The sequence below is a fragment of the Solanum verrucosum genome, unplaced genomic scaffold (genome assembly GCF_900185275.1).
Source record: "Solanum verrucosum unplaced genomic scaffold, falcon-dt-bn FXZP01000108.1, whole genome shotgun sequence".
In the NCBI taxonomy this organism is placed as follows: domain Eukaryota; kingdom Viridiplantae; phylum Streptophyta; class Magnoliopsida; order Solanales; family Solanaceae; genus Solanum; species Solanum verrucosum.
In genome coordinates, this window is record NW_026020274.1 from 2,035,307 (window position 1) to 2,057,536 (window position 22,230).

Consider the following 22,230-nt stretch of genomic DNA (forward strand, 5'->3'; position numbering starts at 1 on the left):
TGTGTTCCAAAGCTACAAAAAGCCTTTTAAACCTTATTCACATTAATATGTCCCCATTTTACTCTGTCCCAAACTCTGTTTTCTCTCTTTCCCTTCTGCTCTGTTTCTTAGTAGTAAACACATCTTCTTTCTTATAATAATTAAAAAAACATGGAATTGGATGAATTACGTTCAATCTTGAAGAATTCAAGTGTGGACTTATGGAGTTTAATTGACACAGCCATTTCTGTAGCTATTCTTGATCATGGAAATGAGCTTCGCAGTCGAAGAGACGCCATTGTTGAGAAACTCTATGCTCCTCTGCTTTCTAACAATTCTAATTCTGATAGAAATTATGAAATCCCAAAAAAAATTGAGAGAAATATTGATGATGATCACAAGTTAAAAACAGAGGAAAAAAGTAATGAAGAAGATGTAGAGATCAACAAAATCCTCAGAATCAAGAACCATTTTGAAATCCCAAATCAGGTTTCTTTTTTAGTCTTTGGGTTTTGTCAAATTAAGTTTCGGGACTAACTCACACCCACAAAAACTAATTCAAAAAATTTGTCAAGGAGCCCAGGTTCTTGGCCCGGCCCGATGTGGAATCATCATTAGTTTTTGGGGCGTGACTTAGGCGTAACACCTAATTTGACGAGCTTCATTTACTTTTTGCTAAGATTAAAGTCCTTTTGGAATTTTCAGTCTGAGAATTGCTTGGTTGATCAGCTTCAAAGTCTTGCTGAAATGGACATTAATTTCAAAGTTCTTGAGGTAATTTAATTAACTATCATGATTTTACTATTATTATTATTTTATTTTTTTATATATATGTGTTTTATATTTTTAAGAAAACGGATATTGGAAGGCATGTAAATAAACTGCGAAAGCATTCATCAAATGAAGTAAGAAGGCTCGTTAAACTACTAATCAGGTTTCTTTCCTTCTTCTTAACACTTTTAATTTTATTTTCTTCTGTATAATTAACTTAAATTAAATATAGAACCAATTTTTGGGTAATTTTATAGGAGATGGAAAGATATTGTTGATGAATGGGTGAGATTAAATACACTAGTGGAAGACACAGGTACATAATCATAATATTAGACAACATTTTAATTTTCCATCACTTGGTGATGAAATTATTTAGAACAATCATTAATTTTTATTTGAAAACTTTTAAAACTCTTCAAGATGATTTCAAAGATGGAGTGAATATTTCGAATGGTTCATCATCTTATTGCGATCATAAGGTATTTATTATTTTAAAAACAATATTTTTTTAATTCCAATTTATTATCGTTCGAATTTTGTAAATATTAACCGTGAAATGAAAATAGCATAGCGTAGAGAAGAAGAACAGCATTAGTCCATCGTCAAAACGCCTACGTGAGGATTACCTAGAAGAACATTATGGTATATATTGTTTGTTTTTTTAATAAAAGACAATTGTCATTAATTACTTATTTATTATTGTTGCATTTAGTTTTTTTTTTTTTCTACAAAAGCCAAAATAAAAAAAGAAGTAAAGAAATAAAGTTTCTAAATATGGCATATTTGGCTTAAAATAGTGGTTACTTTTTATATGATACTAAAAGCCAAAATAGGAAGGAGTAGAGAAGTGGACCTTGAAGACGTAGGCAAACCCAAAAACTCAGTGGTTGCTAACAGCATTTCTGGATTTGAAGCAAAATACTGGTAGACAATTAATTCCCCTACTATATAGACTGCAAGTGGTAAGTAGTACCATTTATTTCATAAACATAATTATTGCATTTTGACTTTTAATTTAGTTGATCACATCCTTTCAATAAAACTCTTTCTGGTAAAATTGTTTCACCCTTAATTAGATGTTTTGAGTTTAAATCTTGGGTATGAATTTTTTTTTTGTTGGAAGCGTCACCCCCGAATAGACCCTACAGTGCATGAGATCGGATTTGGTCTAGGCTTCAATATGAGCTCTGGGCACTGATTGGGGAACCAAAGAAAAACTCTTCATTTTTGAAAGAAAATTTTTTATCGCTAATAAAGTTAGTTTAGTATTCAAGCATCGTCAATAAAATTAGTTTAATAAGATATACATCTAATTAAAATTTTCTAAAGGGGTGTATCGGGTCAACAAGGGCTAAGAAAATAGGTAATGACGGAGTAGTACATATAACTTCTTGGTTACATAAAAATCCACCCATGCTATAGTGCTTAATGAAATGAGTGAGGACTTAAAGAGTTAGGTTCAAATTCCAGTCTTCTTATCTATTTTAACTTTGATGGACAAAGTAACTTGATGTTGATGAAAAGTAAAAAGATTTCCTATAAAATTAATTAAAGTGTGTGTAAATTTGTTCGAATACCATAATTTTCTGATCAAAAGAATTTTTCCTATGGATAAATTTGGAAAAGAACAATATAAATAGTATTTTCTTGATGATGTGAAATACCATTCATTTTGAATTAAAATAAAAAAGTAAAAACATCACGTATTATGACCGGATGGATGGTATGGCACTACTCCATACAGTTCATGAACTTATGGCCTATGGGAGTATATATTATCAACTTTGCAGGTACAAACACTTGATGCAATTGAGAGAAGCAAAGACTAAATCTACCAAATGATGTACATGCCAAGTTCTTATGAGGATATATATAATTGGTGTTATGTAACTTTGTCACCAGTCATGTACACATGCAATGGACTGAGCTAAGTCACATGACATTAACTGACTCTAAGAAAGAAGAAAAGAAGTTTGATAAATTATTGTGACTTCTAGTACTTTTTATGTAGTTTATAAATATATAAATTTTATTTCAAAAAAATTTGAAGATTTATGTGTAAATTCTCGATCAAACCTAAACTGTATTGTTTGACTCTCGAAAAACGAGACGTGTCACATAATTTGAGACATGGAATATTATTTAATTTGGACTCCAGCCATGTGATGCATTAGTTGATTAGTGAAGTTATTGTTGTGTTTTCATGACTAGATGCATTGCTCTTCTTCATGTGGACTACTAGCTACAAGATACTTATATAGTAGTAGTAGTTGCTTTGTAGCTAAAGCCTATAGGGGATGGGGGATAATATGGAAGCCACTTCACTATATGCAAGTGTACATATTTTATTATTTTATGGAAACCCTACCTTGTATATGGAAGCCACTTCACTATATGCAAGTGTACATATTTTATTATTTTATGGAAACCCTACCTTGTTCATGATTAGGACTAGTAGTTTCTATTTGACTATATGGAGTTCTTGTTTAATATCTACTCTATGAAGAGTATATGTTCTTAGTAAATAAGTTCTAGGAGCTTGTTATAGGGTTATTTATTTTGCACAAAAGTGAGATATTATGGTGATGCTATATCTATATTTAAAAATTATCTTCAATTGTAGTATTTGTGTGAAAATGAGTCTTTTTAAATCTGATAAGTGAATTTCAAACAGAAATATCCTTAAGTTAAGCGCCACAGATGAGACATGAACTAATTAAAATTGATAAATTACCATCTACAAGTCATGAGAGATAGATCGATATGACTTTATACTACATTTAAAGCTAGCCTATATCCATAACATATGTAAAAAAATGATCTTTTATGTAGAGTAGATCTCAACAATTTCTAACTAGAAGCTCAGAATTCCTACCTAATGAAATGATAAATGATAATTGGAGGGACAAAATCATGATTTGAATTTTAAAAATAAAGATGAAATTTGATTTAAAATTATTCAGTTCGATTGAATTTATAACTGATAAACTAGCATCGCCCCAATGATAACAACTTGGAAAAGAAACAATTGAAAGGCAATATATAAAGTGGGTGGAAATGGTTTTGACCTCTAAGGATAAAAAGAATGTGCGGTCAAAACAAAGTTGGATCCCAATTACTATATCTAAAAGATAATTCTACTACTGTTTGGCCTGGATATATATATATATATATATATATATATATATATATATAATAATAATAATAATAATATTAATTAGTGGAATCGTACCCTCTCTGTTTTTCTTTCAGGACGTTAATAGGAAAAAATAATAATATCGATTCGTGAAAAAGAAAACTAACATGACTTTGAAATAACTTTGAAAATAACGATAACAAATGGAATTCAAAGTAACGATTAATTAGTTCATCTATAATAAGATGGAAATATCTTGACCATTGCATGTTTGCTTAACTACCAAATATGGGGTACGTAATATAAATTATCAAAAAATAAGATCACTACAATTGATTTTGGAGATTCTTCTCCTTATTTTTAATCGTTCTTTTAAATAAATAACCTTATTAATTGTTGTTTTGATAAAATAAAAAAAAACACATTAGCATATGCATTTCTTGCACTTCTTTTTCAAATTCAAAATCTAACCTTCAATGAAAAAGTTGATGATATAACATGTCAACTTATGAAATTATTTAGTACTTTCCCTTTTTTATTCGCGGTCCAAGTTGGGCAATCTAGTACCAGTAGGCTATCTCTCTTCTTTGATTTAGGTAGTTCAAAATCAGCATGTGTACCAATATATAGACAATCTTCTCTATACATATAATTAATGTTTTATCGAGAGGGCCCATGAGGCCAGTAGCGGATCTAGAATTTTCGTTCAGGGGGTTCGAAAAATAAAAGTATAAACGTGTATATAAGCCAACAAAACAAAATTTCAAGGAAGTAGTAGTATATAGTTTTAGTGGTGGATCCTTGATTTTTTTTTGGGTTTAAAATCACACTTTTAGCATGTTTTATAAGATAAAAAAACTAAAAAAAAATGTGAAAAACGGAACTGAAAATAAAAAATAAAAAAATAAAACGTTAACACAAGGATTTGAACCCTTGACATAAAGGTTAATTTCAAGGGGACCTACCACTAGGCTATTAGTTTCTCCTTGTCATTAAAGGGGTTCAAAATATATATATCTACATAAATACAGAAGATTACCTTATATATATAGTATAATTTTTTGTCGAGAGGATTCGGGTAAACCCCTGGAACCCATGTGGATCTGCCCTGCATGAGGCCATGACAACCACGTAGGTACGCCCCTAAACATAAATGTTAGAATTAAGATCACGTAAAAACACTCACCAATCATAAGAAAGATCGAGAGTTTTCATTTTCAAATCACACAATCATGATAATTTCTTTTGTGTACTTGACTTTCATCAACTTCAATCTCCAGAATCATATTTGAAAGTCACTCAACTTAATTAAATATTAATTTTTTAAATAAAATTTGTTGACATAATTTTTTTTATATAAAACTAAAATTTTTGAAAATAAAAAGATATTTATTTAAATCATTTAATGACTTGTCATGTTAAAAAAAATCTTGATGTAATTTAAATATATATGTAGAAATAAGCATTACAATTTACAAGTGTCACATGGAATAAAGTCGAAAATTTGTCAATAACTAAACTTACTTTACTTTTTGAGAATGACAAAACGACATGAATGTGCATTCAAAACGACGTTTGGGAATGAAAAAAAACTGTTGCCTCGTTTTTTCCATTTTAGGCAAAAAAGGAAGCCAGAACCCTCTTCTTCTCCTTCTATCTGTCATTGCCAATTCTGGAACTCCATTTTTGAAAATCCCACTTTTCTCCCTCAAATCCCCAAAACCCCCAAATTATTCGAAACCCTAGGCATTTCTCTTCTCCCCATCGCACATTACACAACACAATCATCTCCTACACAAACCTCTATGTATATACACATTTGAGGATTTGATCCAACCAGAACAAATTTACGATTTTGCCCCGCCGGAAAATGGCGTCAACGAAGCTGATGGCTTCATCGGCCTCGCGGAATTCCGATCGAAGGAAATCGTCGGCTGCCTCGTCGTCTTCATCCTCTACGATGCCGAATGATTTGCACAATCAGCAGTATTCGAATAACGGGAGTAATAATAGTAGTAATTTGGAGGCGACTTCCATGACGGTTGATGGAATTTTCCGTAATGTGTATGGGGAAGGTCAGGGGACGGAGACTAATACTTTGTTGAATGCGAATATTACATTACTTGATGCTGTTGGAGCGATAACGCCGATCAGTGATTCCGAGACAGCGACGGTGAGTGGGGTACCTTTGGTTAGGAGGACGGTGGATGATGTGTGGAGGGAAATTGTGGAGGGGAAGAGGGAGCAGAGAAGAGCGGAAGTTGCCGGCTGTAAGGAGGAGGCAGTGGATGAAATCATGACGCTGGAAGATTTTCTGGTGAAAGCTGGAGCAGTTGAGGAGGAGGCACTGGCTGGGCAGGGGCCAGTGCAAGGTGAGGTGAAGGTTGAACTAGGAACTGAGAGGTTGAGTGGTGGAATTTTTGCATTTGATTCCCCATATATGGCCACGCCGCAGCAGAGCGTGCAAGGATATGGAAATGGAATGGATGTGATTGGAGGTGGGAGAGGGAAGAGGAAAACCATTTTGGAACCTTTAGATAAGGCGGCTCTGCAGAGGCAGCGGAGGATGATTAAGAACAGAGAGTCAGCTGCCCGGTCTAGAGAGCGGAAACAGGTAAATTGAAGTGATCACTCTTAGTCTTTTCATCTATTTAGCTTTTTGATTGTGCGAGCTGAATTTGGATTTTTGTTTATGGATATAGGCTTATCAAGTGGAACTTGAGTCAATAGCAGTTAGATTAGAGGAGGAGAATGAACAGCTGTTGAAAGAGAAGGTAATGCATTTTAATAATTTCCGGCAGTTAGGCCTATGTCTAAATTTAAGATGACAATTGAATTACTTGCATAAAGGTATATGGAAGAATACCTGTTTGCATTGCTTGTTCTGGGACTCTAAATTCATTCAGGGGTCGTTTGGTTGGGAACTAGTTATCCTAGGATTAACTATCTTGGGGTTAGTTATATCCTGGGATAACGTATCCCACCATGTATATGGGATAACTTATCCCATCACTATGCTATAAATGATGGGATAAGTTATCCCAAACATGTCAACCAAACAAGACATCTAAATTTTATCCCAGGACTATTTATGCTTATCCCTCACACCAAACGAGCCCTCAGAGAATGAAGGTTTAATGCTAATTCAATTGGTTTGGTATATCATATATCAGCTTCTTAGCATAGCGAATAAGAGATAGTCATTTGTCTACTGCCACATCTGTTATATATTTTAAAGACAACACACCAATAGTCTAATTTTGCAGCTGCAAGTTTCGATTTTTTCTATAATTTTTCAAATTTGTATGTGTCGTCTCCATAGGCTCACTGAATCACTTTCTTTTAGATCTAATAAAAGCGCATTAACAATGAAATAGGTGAACAAGGAGAATGGTTGAGGAGGGGAAAGTCTTCCTTATGTGAACTTGATGAAAATCAATCTTCGTGACTTTTGGTAAAAAAAAGATGAGCACTTTATTATAAACACATTCCCAAGTAAAAAGAAAAATTGAAAGTGGGATTCTCCAGTAGTGCTGCAGGTGCAGGATGCTACTTCTAAGAGGATGATATAGTGATATTTTGTTTCATCTATTCCAAAGATTTTAGTTCAAAGTATGATCTTTCTGATGGAGTATATCCTAGCATCTGGATTGTCGTGCTTATCAATCATTTACAAGTACTTATTGTGGCAAATTGTTGGTTCCAGTTCTCAAAGGGAATTGAGTATTATTATTTGCAAAAAACAAAAAAAAAAACCCATATTTTTTGTCTTGTGTTCTCGATGGCTGTATGTCATAGTAAAAACACGCTTTTATGTTAGGATGTTCTTTATAAACTTGTAAGTCATATGAAATGGTGGCAAAGGAAATGTCATAATTACTATTTAAGGGTCGTTTCACGAACTAGATGTAGGGACTACAATACAAGGATCGTAATGCGACAATTAATATGTAGAGCTTGTTATGGAGTGAATAATGCAGGGATTTTCCTACAATGAATAATAATACAATTATACTAGAATTGTCTTATTTAGGACATTTTTGCCTTTAGATACTTCTTATACAGGTGTTGGTAATACACATACTCTCGTTCTACATTCTATTCACATATATAAGTTATGGCAATATTAATAATACAATATTTAATGCCGGAAACCAATTTAGGCTATGCAAGGTTTATCATAAATCAAACCTTGTTTGTTTGGATGGTTGTTATGTATTGTTTCATAATGTGTCATATTGTATTCTACTCCATAGTTTTAATGAATACAACATTTGGATAGATTGTATCGTTTTCCATCATTACATATATCACACATCAACAATTTGAAGGATAAACCTACAAGAGAAGTAAGGGATATGGTAGAGCCACTATAAAAAGGTATGGTAAAGGATAAAATAGTATTATTAAATTATAAGTAAAGACAAAATGAGAGAAAAAAAGGGTAACGACGTGATCACACCAAATCTATCGTTTCACAAAAGGAAACTTTTCATCGTTACCTATGATGGATTTAACGATACGATACAATAAAATTTAAGTAACAATCAAAACAGACATTGTATCTAAACTAACAATACAATATAGTACAACATGTAACAACCATCCAAAACTAGCTGTGAGTTATTCAGAGATTACCTTGGTAATGCAAACTTTTATGTTGCATATGGAACATTGTACTATAAATCATATGTAATTTTGTACGGGAATTATTTTTCGTTTTGCAGCCCATTAAAAAAACTCTTACTTGATTATGAGCGCTTCCAAAGATATATGAAAGGACCAATATATGCAAATGGAATATTGGTATGACTGTAAAAATACTTGGGGAAATATTGATGTATTGGTGATCTTGAAGTGGAAGTTCAATGATGGTCTTCTGTTCTTCTTGGACTGCCTAAAAAAACTATTTGCTTATAATATTTTTGAGGATAGCTAGCCTTCTGTAAAGTGGTATGACTTATGAGCATCAAATTGTGAGAAATATATGAGAATAATATTATTGAATTGTTGTTGTTTACATTATTACATTGAGACCCTAGAATACAATCCTTTACCAAGTAGGATACTATTTAGTATTCCTATTTCTATTTCTATTCCTATTCCTGTTCTAATAGGATTGTATAAACTTATTCCTATTCTAATAGGATTGTATAAACCTATTCCTATTCTAATAGGATTGTATAAACCTATTCCTATTCTAACACTCCCCCTCAAGCTAATGCATACAATTCATGTACCTAGCTTGTTGCAAATGTAATTAACACGAGGACCGATGAGGGGCTTGGCGAGATATCTGCAAGTTGATCACTCGACTTCACAAATTTGACAATCAATCTCAATGGGCTTGGTCTTCTTGAAATACTGAATTTGATGCATAATGCTGATAAAACAGAGAGTGATAAAATTACAGTGTTGAACTTCCCAAACCAAGCTTGCAAAGACTGTTTCAGACCATAGAGTGACTTACGTAATCAACATACAAGGCTACTAAACTCCCCATGAACATCAAAATTAGGTGGTTGCTCCATATAGACTTCTTCACAATGCAACGGTCGTCGAAAATGCTCAAAATCTAGTATAAAGTGTATGGATCATGTTGGAATCAATAGACGTGTCAATATTTAACAAGAAAGTCATCGAAAAACTGGCCGGAACATGCTCATATGCTAGAGTATTAGATTTGATGGATAAAAGTGGTCACAATCTAAGAAATAAAATTATATGGGTAGGGTCGGAATGATGTCACGACCCAACTAGAAAATAGAAATTATATAGGATAGTTCGAATTGATGGAACGAACCCCATTGATAAAGAGAAATAATATGGGTAGGGTCGGAATGATGACACAACCCTACTGAAAAAAGAAAATTATATGGGTAGGGTTGGAATGATGGCACAACCCTACGCAAATCAGATTTGAGGAGTCACCGGAAAGACAAATGGAACTATGCAAATCAAATCTGAGGAGTCACTGAAAAAACACATGATGCTATGCAACTCAGATATGAGAAAGTAGTTCGGAATAATCCACGGTACTACAAAAATTAAATATGAAAAGTAGTTCGGAGAGATGCACGGTGCTATGCAAATCAGATATGCAAAAATAATAAGTTGTCACCGGAAGGATGGCACGGTGCTACACAAATTAAATATGAAAAAGTAGTCACCGGAATGATGGCACGGTGTTACACAAATTAGATATAAGAAAGTAGTCACCGGAATGATGGCACAGTGCTACACAAATTGAATATGAAAAGGTAGTCACCGAAAAGATGACACGGTGCTACACAAACACCGATTGATATGTGGTTGATACAAACAACCCTAGAAAGTCATCAAAAATTGACGCACGATGACTTGCCTGACTAAGTTTTCTTCCCCTGAATATGGGGTTCATGCATATATCATTGATCCTACTTTTATTAACATAATCATTGACCAGAAGGGCAACATATATGGGTAATAGCCACCCGCCGACAGCGAAAGCTCTTTGATTCTCTACCAAGATCGTAGAGGCTTTGATACCATGTGAGATATATATGAGAAGAATATTATTGAATTGTTTTTGTTTACATTATTACATTGAGACCCTATTTATAGACCCTAGAATACAATCCTTTACCAAGTAGGATACTATTTAATATTCCTATTTCTATTTCTATTCCTATTCCTGTTCTAATAGGATTGTATAAACTTATTCCTATTCTAATAGGATTGTATAAACCTATTCCTATTCTAATAGGATCGTATAAACCTATTCCTATTCTAACAATTACATCCTATTCTGTTGTTAGTTGGATAGTAACTGAAAGCATATAATCTTATACTGTTTGTTTTCATATGGTGAGCAGTCTCATGAAAATTAAAGTTGCTTTCTTTGGATTTAAAAAAAAAAACATTTTTAGACTAGATAGAAGTAATGGGTGATTTCCTTGTAAACATGGTTGGGTTTACCTTAGGTCAAGCAGTGTCACGTGACACTGCTTGGTTGGAAAAATTTACTAAATATATATATAATAAAAGCCAAAACAAAAATAGAGGATAAATTGAGTAAAATGACACTGCTTGCACAAAGAGCCACACAACTCATTTTGTCAGGGCCTTAGTTTTCAACAAAGGTGTCGCTAGTTCTAATCTTGGTGGCCTGATTTAGTGTTTAAAGTTTTTGCGCTTCAATCTACAAAGTGATACATGTCCAGATTCGAACCTTTGACCTCTTGGTAGTTAACCTCTTGGTAGTTAACAAAATGTTGAACCAATTACTCCAGAGTTGCATCAAGAAACTTTAGCGTATTTTACGTATTGAGAAAGATGTTGCTTCTTCCCTGATTAGTTGTGTTGCTGTATGCTTTCTCTTTTCTTCTTTCCTTTCATCTTCTTTCTTTCCAATGATATTGATTTAAGAATGATTTGTGGAATTAAATGAACTATTTAGTGATAGTTTGATGCCCTATATAAAAGTGTTTGGTACTATTTTGAATACAGTTAAGAAAACGAAAAAACTCATCGAGAAGAGGTATTAATATACTTGAGTTGTCTTTTATATATATTTTGTTCCTATTTAATATGTTGTTACATTATTTTATTTACTTGTTCTCATTTTAAAATGTGACACCGCTTACGAAAAATCTTGCGTACGCCACTGCTTATAAGGGTAATTGTTTACTGATGCATTAGGTAACCATTGCTTCTTCATGGTCCTTGACTAGGCATTTTGGGGGGGGGGGGTGTGCTTGGTGATGAGGTCGAACTTATCTTAGCTAGAAAAGGGTTGACTGTAACATTTGACAATCGAGTTTGAGCAGTGCTGTAACATTTTGTAAGCACTTAATATTTCCACTATGTGTTTGTCTGCTTTTCCGTATGTAATCCTTTTGTTGATTTGATTCTTTGAGTAACACAAGTACTTCTCTGCAATTTTCAGGAAGAGCGAACCAGAGCACATTATAAGCAGGTAACTTTTGTTGCTATTCTGTTCCCTATTTGTTGCTGTTGTATGGTTCATTGATTTTTCTTATGTCAAGCACTTTGATTGGAGAATTTTTTGCAAAGATTCATCCGCACGATCCCTTTGTTTCTAGCCATATATCACGTAATTCATATCAATGCCAGCAAAAATATCTGAATGGTCAAAGAACTGCTAGGTTGATACTTGAAATAATGAGGAAGTCTAGATCAATGGAAAGAGAAGTACACTATGCATATGTGGTTAGATGAAACAAGACATAGTGGTGGTAGGGGTTAGTGTTCAGTTCTTCGGTTATTTATTACTCCCTCCGTCCCATTTTATGTGTGGTAGTTTGACTCGGCACGGAGTTTAAGAAAGAAAGGAAGACTTTTAAAGCTTGTGGTCTAAAATGAAGGATAAAAATTTGTGTGGCGGTAAATCATTTCATTAAGGGTAAAATAGACATTTTATAGTTAAATTGTTACTTAATATAGAAATGTGTCATTCTTTTTGGGACCGACTAAAAAGGAAAGTAAGTCACATAAATTGGGACAAAGGGAGTAGTACATACCGTATACTGATGCAAAAATAGCTGATCTCTGCCAGTACACACCTCTTTACCCATCAGTTTAATCTCATTAAGCCAAAAAACTTTAAATCTTTGTTTATTTTTTGTAGTTACTACTAGACACTGGTCATAATTCTATCCATAATTATTCTTTTTACTTTCTCCTTCCTTCATGTACATTATTCCACTTTGCTGCTATCAAATGCTTTAGTCTCACTGTGTTTTCATTCTTTTATTTTTATTTTTATTTTGTTTTTGTTTATAAATACACGACTAAGAAAAGCGAATTGGATTTGAACGAAACTTGGGAAACAAAATAGATTTCAAATGAATATATTCTCCTGTTCTAATTCTTACTTGTTTGGTTTCAAGTTATATTTTGATCCAGTAAATTATATTAGTTTAAGCCCCTTTTTAAAATTTATTGAATGAGCCATTTTAAATTCAAATTATTGGGTCAACTCAACAATAGATCATGATTCAACCCGTTAAAATATTGAGTGAATTGGATGAATTATGTAGGTTTTGATTAGGGGTGACAAATGGGCGGATTGAAAATGGATTGGATTGCTATCCATCCATACGAATATGTGTAAAAATGGATTGGGTAAGATAAAAATTGGGTAAAATGGTCCTAATCCACTTTAATCTTCTAAACCCAAAAAATTAAACATTAAACTGGTCAGCCGAGTATTCTTTGTATGCAATTTGCTAACTGAAAATTTGAAATTTTCAACTTTCAACTGGTGCCTTAATTTCTTTCTCTGCATTTGTCTGGCCAGTGGTCTCTGATCACTTCATAAATACTACAAAAAGAAGAATGAGTCAGAAATACAATAACAACAACATACCCAGTGAAATCCCACAAGTGAGGTCTGGGGAGGGTAGAAGGAGTCAGAAATGATAAAGGAAAAAAAGATATTTTAAAAAAACTACTGTAAGTGCAACACAACTGAGCTTGGAGCATATCACGCCCCCAGTGAGACATAATTGATATAAATCTAACTACAGAGTAAATGACTCAGCATTTTGACCTTTAAATAAATAAAAATGTGTGCTTTAATGTGGTCTACCGCCAGCTGCTTGATCAATAAGTTATGAAATACCGTCAAGTTATGTGTGACTTGTGTGTTATCAATATAATCTAACAAACAATGTTTATTGCAATATCTGATGCAAATAAAATGTGTTCACTTTCAATAAATTTAAATGAAAAAAACAGCTCAAAAATATATTAAAAAATTACTTTGAATCCATCCCAAATTAACGGAACAATTTTGTCATTTTCTCTATGCAACAACCGACAAAAGTGGAGTTTAGTTGGGTGGGATAGTAGTAGTAGGGATTAATGGTGTAGGCAGCAGCGGAGCTAGGGTGGCAGGAGGTTCATCGGAACCCCCTTCACCAGGAAAGTATACGGTATACGTAGGGTCTAATATGATACTTATGTGTGTATATTGCATATTGAACCCCCTTGGCATAACTTGAGAATCTATTTGGAATCCCCTTGATGAAAATTCTACCTTCGCCACTAGAGGTAGGGGGTGGATTAAATTAAGAAGGATAATTTGAATCAAAATCTGTAAATATTTGTTCATTGGTTAACGTTTTCCAAATTTTATCTTGAGAATGTAATCAAGTAGAGATTAGTGGTTTATCCATTTGGGTCCATGAAATATGACAGATTCATTTCTGAGTTCAAATATAAATACCCATATTTGTCCATATTTTTATGGTTTAAAAATAAACTGAAATCTATATTTACCCATTTGAAATATAAATGATCCAACTCATTATAATATGAGTTAAATGGACTGATTTTATAAATATGGGCAGAAATTGCCGGCTCTTATAATCTGCTCAAACTATAAACTAAACAAACTACTCATACCTCATGTGTTTCCCAATCATCTCCTATACATTCTAATAATTAGTAATTAATACTCCCTCTGTTCAACAATAGTTGTCCACTATACTATTTTGGGATGTCCAACAATATTTGCCCACTTTATGAAATCAATGGATAATTTTACACTTAGTTCCTAATTTACCCTTATCATTAATTAGTCATTTTCCTATTACATTTTTTAAGACATTATATTTATTATATTCAAAGGATGATACAGTAAAATTACTCTTTTATTTATAGTTTCTTAAGAAGTGTGCAAAGTCAATAGTGGACAACTATTGTTGGACAGAGGGAGTACAAAAAAGATGAAAAAATTGCACAATGCAACTGGACTTAACCACTTGACTTTGACAATTAGAGGAATAGAAGCCCATCAGCTTATGATAAATGGGTGACGACTTCTCCTTATTTATTTCATTATAAGGAGAAGTCGAGAAGGTTTAGTTCTCATTTCCTTTAGTAATATCTATTCAATGTTTTGGGAGTGCTTTCATCTTCCAATACTTAATGTTGTCTTAACTCTTAAAATGTCTATGTTCATCTAATCAATCAAGCTAATCAACTCAAGTATTTTTATCTTAATGAATACCAACATTCTCATCCTTTCTCTCAAATAATGGAGAATCTAAGGAGTTGTAGTTTTGAATAGTTATTTGCTAGAAATAAAAAATGTGCTTTTTGATGTGGTGGTCAAGCAGCAAGAAGATATACTTTTGGTGTGCGGATTACTTTTGAACTAATCTGAAATTATATATCACTTTCTTATTAAATGATCAATTTTTATTTTTTTTAGACAAGGGTAACTTTGTATTCACACCAAAAAATTCATCATCCAAAAAATGATGAATTGGAAACTTACATCCCACCCATGGGTATACTTTACAAGTTTCCTTTAAAATCAACTAAGTCTACTATATCCCCTACAAGATTCTGTTTACACCAAAAAAACAAAAGGCTTATACAATTCATTCTAATCTTCTGTAAGTTAGTCTTTTGTCCCTCAAAACTTCTTAAATTTCTTTCTTTCTAGAGAGTCCACCATATGCAAGCAGGAATAGTTCTCCACCAGTGTTCATTTCTCCCTCTGTTCCCAATACCTTTCCAGCTATTTAGTAGTTCCTTTGTTGTGCTAGGCATCACCCATTTAACTCCCAACAGAGCCAAAAACATGTTCCATAGGCTCAATGCTGCCTTACAATGAAGGAACAGATGGTCATTGACTTTGACTTCTGCTTCCTGTTCACACATGACACATCTTGAACAATTTTTTTTTTTGATAAGGTAACTTTATATTCACATCAAAACTCATCAGCAAAGCCTGATGAGGTGGGATTTACAGCCCCCAGGGGGTAATTTCAAAAGCCAAAAACTGGGCAAAACTTTACAATTGAGCTTTAAAATCCACTAAGCTATCTACCTCCCCCACCAAATCCTGTTTACACCAAAAATACAGCAGGCCCAAGCTATTCATCTTGATTTTCTGAGTGCTGTTAAGTTTCCCATCATGTGATCTTTCATTTCTTTCCTTCCACAATGTCCACCAGATGCAGGCTGGGATGCATTTCCACCAGTCCTCTTTGGATCTTCTTCTTCTGCCCACTCCTTCCCACTGTCTCAACAACTCTAAAGTAGTTTTGGGCATTACCCAGTTAATTCCAAGTATACATAAGAACATGTCCCACAGATTTGCAGCTGTTCTGCAGTGTAAGAATAAATGACTATTAACTTCTGCCTCTTCCCCACACATGAAACACCTTGAGCAAATCCGTATACCTCTTCTTTGTAACACTTCATGAGTTGGACATGCTTTCCTAATTGCCAACCAAATAAAACCTGAGACCTTGTGGGGAACCTTGATTTTCCAGATTAGTTTCCAAGGCCATTCCATTTCCATAGCCTGGTTAGAGTTTAAGCTCCAGTAACAAGACTTCACAGAAAAAATCCCTTTCTTGTGCATTTTCCAGATTGGAGTATCAGGACTTTCAGTGACACCTGGAAAAGCATTTAGTGTGTGTAATAATCCTGCTACTCTATCAACCTCCCAGTCATTTAAAGCCCTCCTAAAGATCAAATCCCAACCTTGAGGGCTCCACACTTGTGCCACAGTGTCCATCTGTTGTAGGCTCAATACATAAAGATCTGGGAACATGATCTTCAAATTCTCTTCCCCTAGCCAAAGTTCATTCCAGAAACTGGTTTTCACCCCATTCCCAATCCTAAAGGATAGATTGGGGATAAAGGATGGCCACAGTCTTCTGATTGTCTTCCAGACAGAGCAACCAACGGTACCATTTGCTTCTTCAGTGATCCAATTGTTTTGGAGACCATATTTTTGTGATATGAATCTCCTCCACAAAGCCATATCTTCACTACAGAACCTCCATAGCCATTTTTTCAACAAGCTGATATTTTGCATATTCAACTTCTTTATACCCAAACCACCCTGCATTTTGTTGAGTGTCACTACATCCCATTTAACCAGATTATACCCAAGCTTCTCTTTATTTCCTTGCCACAGGAAGACTCTTCTTGATTTGTTGATTTTCTTCTCTATACTTCTTGGTATTGGGAATAGGCTCATCATATAAGTAGGAAGTGCATCCATCACAGATTTGATAAGAGTTATTCTGCCTCCCAAGGATAGATATTGGCTTTTCCACCTTGACAGCTTCTTCTCACATCTTTCCAGTACTTCATTCCAAACTTCCACCTCTTTGTTCTTAGCACCAAGGGGCATTCCAAGGTACTTTGTTGGGAGGGAGGCCACCTGACATCCTAGGTTCTCAGCTAGCACCTGCATATTAGCAACCTGATTAACTGGGTATAAACAACTTTTATGCCAATTGACATGGAGTCCTGATATTCCCTCAACGATGGTTAAGATGGCCCTCAAGTGTCTTATATGATTTACTTCAGCTCCACAGAAGACCAAGGAGTCATCTGCATAAAGCAGGTGTGAGATCTCCATAGCATCTCCCCTATTTGCATTTGCACTGTAACCTTGCAACCACCCATTTTCAACTGCTTTCCTGATCATGGAGTTGAGACCCTCCATAGCTAAGATAAATAGGAATGGTGACATGGGGTCACCTTGTCTCAAACCTCTTTGTGACTGAAAAAACCCTTCAGGATTGCCATTAATGATAAGGGAGAACTTCACAGTAGATATACAGACCTTAATCCAGTTGATCCATTTGTTTCCGAAGCCCATATCTCTCAGAATCTTCAAAAGGAAGGACCAATTTACATGGTCGTAGGCCTTCTCAATGTCCAGTTTGCATAAGACTCCTGGTAATTGCCATCCCCTTTTCTGTAAAGCCTCATGTGTTAAACAAGCCTTTCTACAAACCAACCAACAAAAACAAGCTACCTTTGGGGGGCATTTGGTCTTCCAGATTAACTTCCAAGGTCAAATGTTCACCATTGACTGCCTTGTGTTAAGATTCCAGTAACATGATTTCACTGTGAACAGACCCTTGTTATGTAATTTCCATCTAGGTTTGTCAGGCCTCATAGATAAAGCAGGGTGTGAGTTTAGTACTCCCAATAGGCAAGCAATTTCCCAGTCATTTAGTGCTCTTCAAAAAACAAGGTCCCATCCCTGTTGACTCCAAGCTTGGGATAGACATTCCTTTGCGTACTCAAAATGTAAAGATGTGAAAAGGAGTTTCTAAGACTGTCTTCTCCAATCCACACCTCGTTCCAGAAATCAGTTTTCAAACCATTTCCAACAGTGATTGACATGTTGTTGTTGAAATAAGGCCATAATCTTCTTATGGTTTTCCAGACACTACACCCAAAGGTTCCCGCAACCTCCTCAGTTGTCCAGTGGTTGAGTAAACCATACTTTCCTGCTATGAATCTTCTCCAAATGGCCCTCTCTTCTGAGGAGAACCTCCAAAGCCATTTCTGCAAGAGAGAGGTGTTTTGTTTGCTGAGGTTCTTCAAGTTGAGCCCCCCTTGTTGAGTGTTGAGAGTCGGTTCATCCCATTTCACAAGGTTATAACCTCTCTTCTCCTTGTTTCCTTGCCATAGAAAGGCTCTCCTAACTCTATTGAGTTTTTTTTCAATGCTCTTTGGTATGGAAAAAAGGCTCATCATGTATGTAGGCATGCCATCAAGAACTGACTTGGTGAGAGTCAATCTGCCCCCTAAAGAGAGATATTGACTTTTCCACCTAGATTGTTTATTCTCGCACCTTTCCAACACCCCACTCCACACCTCTAATTCTTTGTTTTTAGCACCTAGAGGCAGTCCAAAATATTTAGTTGGTAAAGAGTCCACTTGGCAGCCCAAAATAACAGCCAGATCTTGCAAATTTCCAACCTGGTTGATAGGAGAAATGTGACTTTTCAGCCAATTTACATGGAGACCTGAGATACCTTCAAAAATTGTTAGGATGGCTCTCAAATGCTTGATCTGACTTGTCTCTGCTTCACAAAAAATTAAGGCATCATCTGCATAAAACAAATGAGACACTTCCAGATCTTCACCTCTACCTGTCTGAGCACTGAAACCTTTCACCCATCTATTAGCATTTTGCTGTTCTGAGCATATGATTTAACCCTTCCATAGCTAATAAGAACAAAAAAGTTGACATGGGATCCCCTTGCCTAAGATCCCTGTGGGATTGAAAGAAGCCTTCTGTGTTGCCATTTATTATGAGGGAGAACTTCACACTGGAAATACAAAAACTGATCCATTTAATCCACCTACCACCAAAACCCATGTCTTTCAGAATTTTGAGGAGGAAATTCCAATTGACATGGTCATAAGCCTTTTCAATATCCAATTTACATAGGATTCCAGGTTGCTTTTGTTTAACCCTTGAATCAACTGGTTCATTAGTCAACAAGGATGCATCAAGTATTTGTCTCCCTTTCAAGAATGCCATTTGGTGTTCATCTACTAGCTTCCCAATAACTGTTTTAAGCCTTTCAGTTATGAGTTTAGAGATGATTTTGTAAACCCCTCCGATTAGGCTAATAGGTCTGAAATCTTTAAGCTCAACAGCTCCAGGCTTCCTTCCAACAAATCTTGGTTTTCTTCTAGTTTTTGCGTCATAAGGCGGTTGTACCATGTTCTATGGTTCTCCTATATTCCACCCGCTAGTTATATATTGGATTGTGATGGGGTATAAGCAACTGTATGGAATGATATCGCAATTGTTACCTCTATTATGGTGGTTGTACTTCTTTAGCAATAGAACCATTGTGTAGTTTGTCACTTTAGACTGTAAGGTAAACTTAAGTTAATATTGTGCGACACTGCTTCCCTGTTTGAGTATGCATGAGAATTCATGGCTTGTTAAAGCAGCTAATTTATGACATTATCATTAAGCTTATTAGTGCTTGGAAGAATAACATTAGCAATGTACTAATATAAAAAATATACATCAGCAACATGGCCAACGAAAGGGCAATTTTCCTCTGCTCTGGAACTACTGTCTACTAGCAGCACATTTAACATTTATTGACGTTGTTTTCCTGCAGATAATAGAGAAAGTGATTCCAGTTGTGGAGAAGCGAAAACCGCCTCGTGTCCTGCGAAGAGTTTGCTCCATGCAGTGGTAATATATCATTGTGAGACGGGCATAGTTTAAAATTAATGCCTTCTGATATAGATAAAGAGTAAAGGAGCCTAAACATGCTGGGGGTAAGTGATATAACATGAGGATGGATAATTTAGCGGATGATGATTCTTTCTGAGTGGTAGTGCTTCCTTTGTAAAGAGCAGTATCGTGGCCTGGAAAATCTATAACGGGATCTAATATTTATGTAGTGGAGAGGGAGTTCATCGAAATCAAAACAATTATTTAGTTAGTTGTAGTTATAGGAGGTTTAGAATGCAAATGCCTCACTTGTTAGATTGGATACACACAAGCATGGGAACGAGTGACTAATATTTTGTACTTTTTTTTGTCAATGGCTCGTTATAGCATTTGCTAGCAAAAATGATCAATGATATCATCTCATGATTTTCTCGTGTGCATCCCTATGCGTATGTTGGACTCTTTCATCATAAACAAGGAGCCATGTTAATTGGGGCTAACAATTTTAAGGAGGACAAGGATATTATTATTGATTTGTGTTAAAATTTGGAGCAAAAAAGGAAAAGGAGAAAAGTTTGAAGGAAGTCAGTTCGTTTGTAGTCCCTGGTACTTGGGACTGCGCTCATGATTAAAGGAAAAGTAAATACTTTAGTCCCCTCAATCTGTCACTTGTCTTGCCTCGCTATCATTTTATTTTTTGGTTTTGTTTGGTGTTTGGTATGTACATTGGGGTTTAGTTTTATTAGGGCCGCAAATTAGGTAGAAAAACTAAAGGCAGAATGATCTGATAGACCCTTGTACTTGTATGAGTTTGTATTCTGGACCATTCTACTTGATCATTTGTTAATTGAACCCCTTTCGTTGTGTGTGAACTTCAAACACTTGACAAAAATGACATATCATCATCCGCATCACTTATTATTATTTTAAAAAAAAAAAAACTATTTTATCTTTCTTTTCCACTTCATTCCTCCTTCATCCCTGCACCTCTCTCCATTTTATTTTATTTTTTACATTAGAGATACCACCACAGCCTTTCATTCTCACTAGTATCATTACATTCCTAAATAACTAACAATTATCATTCAAATTTTTTTTCGAAATTTCTTTCATTCACAACTTTAAATCGTATTTCTTTTACCAACATTTATATCTACCACTTGAACCACCATAAATCTCTTTTTCCCATTGATGTTAACGAATAGTCATTAAAATATATCAATATACTCTAATATTTGTACACAATTTTACATAACACATTTCACTTAATTTCACAAAGACATTCAACAATCACTTTTCATCTTTCAAGACTGTTGAATCTTTTATCACTTTATGAGTTATAAATTACCCCAAAAAAAAAAAAAAATACAAATCTACAACAACGATACAATTTTGTTCTATTCCCGAGAGGAAGAAAATGTGAAAAAAAAGACAAAGAGAGAAACAAGAAACTGGAAAGGGCCGGAAAGGGGAGAAAGAAGAGAAATGGGGGTTTGAGAGTAGAAAGAAAAAAAAGAAATGGGGATGGGTGGGGTGGGAAAAGAAGAAAGAACTGAAGAAAAAAAAAGTTTTTCACGCTCCTTCTATGCATGACATCACGCATTTGTGCCAACTCAATAATTAGTTGATACATAAGCTTAGTCAATGGTCAGAAGAGCTTAAAATATAGAGTTTCATTGAGTTTAAGGGTTCAGTTGACAAATAGTCAAATAGAAGGGTCCATCAGACCATTTCGCCAAAACTAAATTTGACAAACATCCCTGTCAAATTTACTAAATTTCATTATACTTAAAAATGATTACATAATTTCTCTCTTTGTCTCCTCCCCTTTCTCTCTCCCTCTTTCGCTACTTCTCTCCCCTCTTTTTGCTACGTAATTGATGTTGAACAATCGTTGAAGGACCACTAGTTAAAACATAACTACATCAAATGTATGTATTTGTGTAAACATATATGTATTTGAATAACTATATCTCTTGTATTCATCTTTTTCTAAGTATATATTTATGCATAAATATATTAAATACATTATAAATTTGATATCAAATAGATAAATTTATACATAAATACATTACATTATATATATATCAATACCCTCTCAGAACCTATATAATGTACTATGTACATATACACTTGATTTAATGCCTCACGCAGTCTAGACAAGGGCTTTTATAACCAAAAGCCAAAACATATACACCAAAGAATAGAGGACAAGTCATGTGTGCAGTGTGACAAATCTTAAATTGCATGCGTAATCTCCTACTTCCCTCTTCCTGTCTTTCTTCCCTATATTTGTTTGATGAATTTTATTTAAATATTTAAATTAAAACATATTCTAATTGAATATTTAAATATATGATAA

General features: G+C 34.4%; 2 protein-coding genes across 2 annotated transcripts; both read left to right on the forward strand.

Moving 5' to 3' along the window:
- Positions 1–68: 68 nt before the first annotated feature.
- On the forward strand, positions 69–2,595 carry LOC125833980 (probable mediator of RNA polymerase II transcription subunit 26c). The gene is made up of 8 exons (XM_049513155.1): positions 69–468; positions 685–753; positions 831–913; positions 1,008–1,066; positions 1,186–1,232; positions 1,320–1,395; positions 1,578–1,715; positions 2,544–2,595. Exons 1-7 carry the CDS (start codon positions 151–153, stop codon positions 1,679–1,681), a joined length of 756 nt encoding a protein of 251 aa, XP_049369112.1. The 5' UTR covers positions 69–150; the 3' UTR covers positions 1,682–1,715; positions 2,544–2,595.
- Positions 2,596–5,515: 2,920 nt separating this feature from the next.
- On the forward strand, positions 5,516–20,200 carry LOC125833975 (G-box-binding factor 4-like). Its single transcript, XM_049513150.1, has 4 exons — positions 5,516–6,503; positions 6,592–6,663; positions 11,817–11,846; positions 19,810–20,200. Exons 1-4 carry the CDS (start codon positions 5,760–5,762, stop codon positions 19,888–19,890), a joined length of 927 nt encoding a protein of 308 aa, XP_049369107.1. The 5' UTR covers positions 5,516–5,759; the 3' UTR covers positions 19,891–20,200.
- Positions 20,201–22,230: the final 2,030 nt, after the last annotated feature.

Bases quoted from the DNA above. Each gene is read 5' to 3' on its own strand.
- LOC125833980 (XM_049513155.1), top strand. From the start codon at position 151: ATGGAATTGGATGAATTACGTTCAATCTTGAAGAATTCAAGTGTGGAC. The intron at 754-830 runs GTAATTTAATTA...TATATTTTTAAG, and splicing joins TTAATTTCAAAGTTCTTGAG to AAAACGGATATTGGAAGGCA. The intron at 914-1,007 runs GTTTCTTTCCTT...GTAATTTTATAG, and splicing joins CTCGTTAAACTACTAATCAG to GAGATGGAAAGATATTGTTG.
- LOC125833975 (XM_049513150.1), top strand. From the start codon at position 5,760: ATGGCGTCAACGAAGCTGATGGCTTCATCGGCCTCGCGGAATTCCGAT. The intron at 6,504-6,591 runs GTAAATTGAAGT...TTATGGATATAG, and splicing joins GGTCTAGAGAGCGGAAACAG to GCTTATCAAGTGGAACTTGA. The intron at 11,847-19,809 runs GTAACTTTTGTT...GTTTTCCTGCAG, and splicing joins CCAGAGCACATTATAAGCAG to ATAATAGAGAAAGTGATTCC.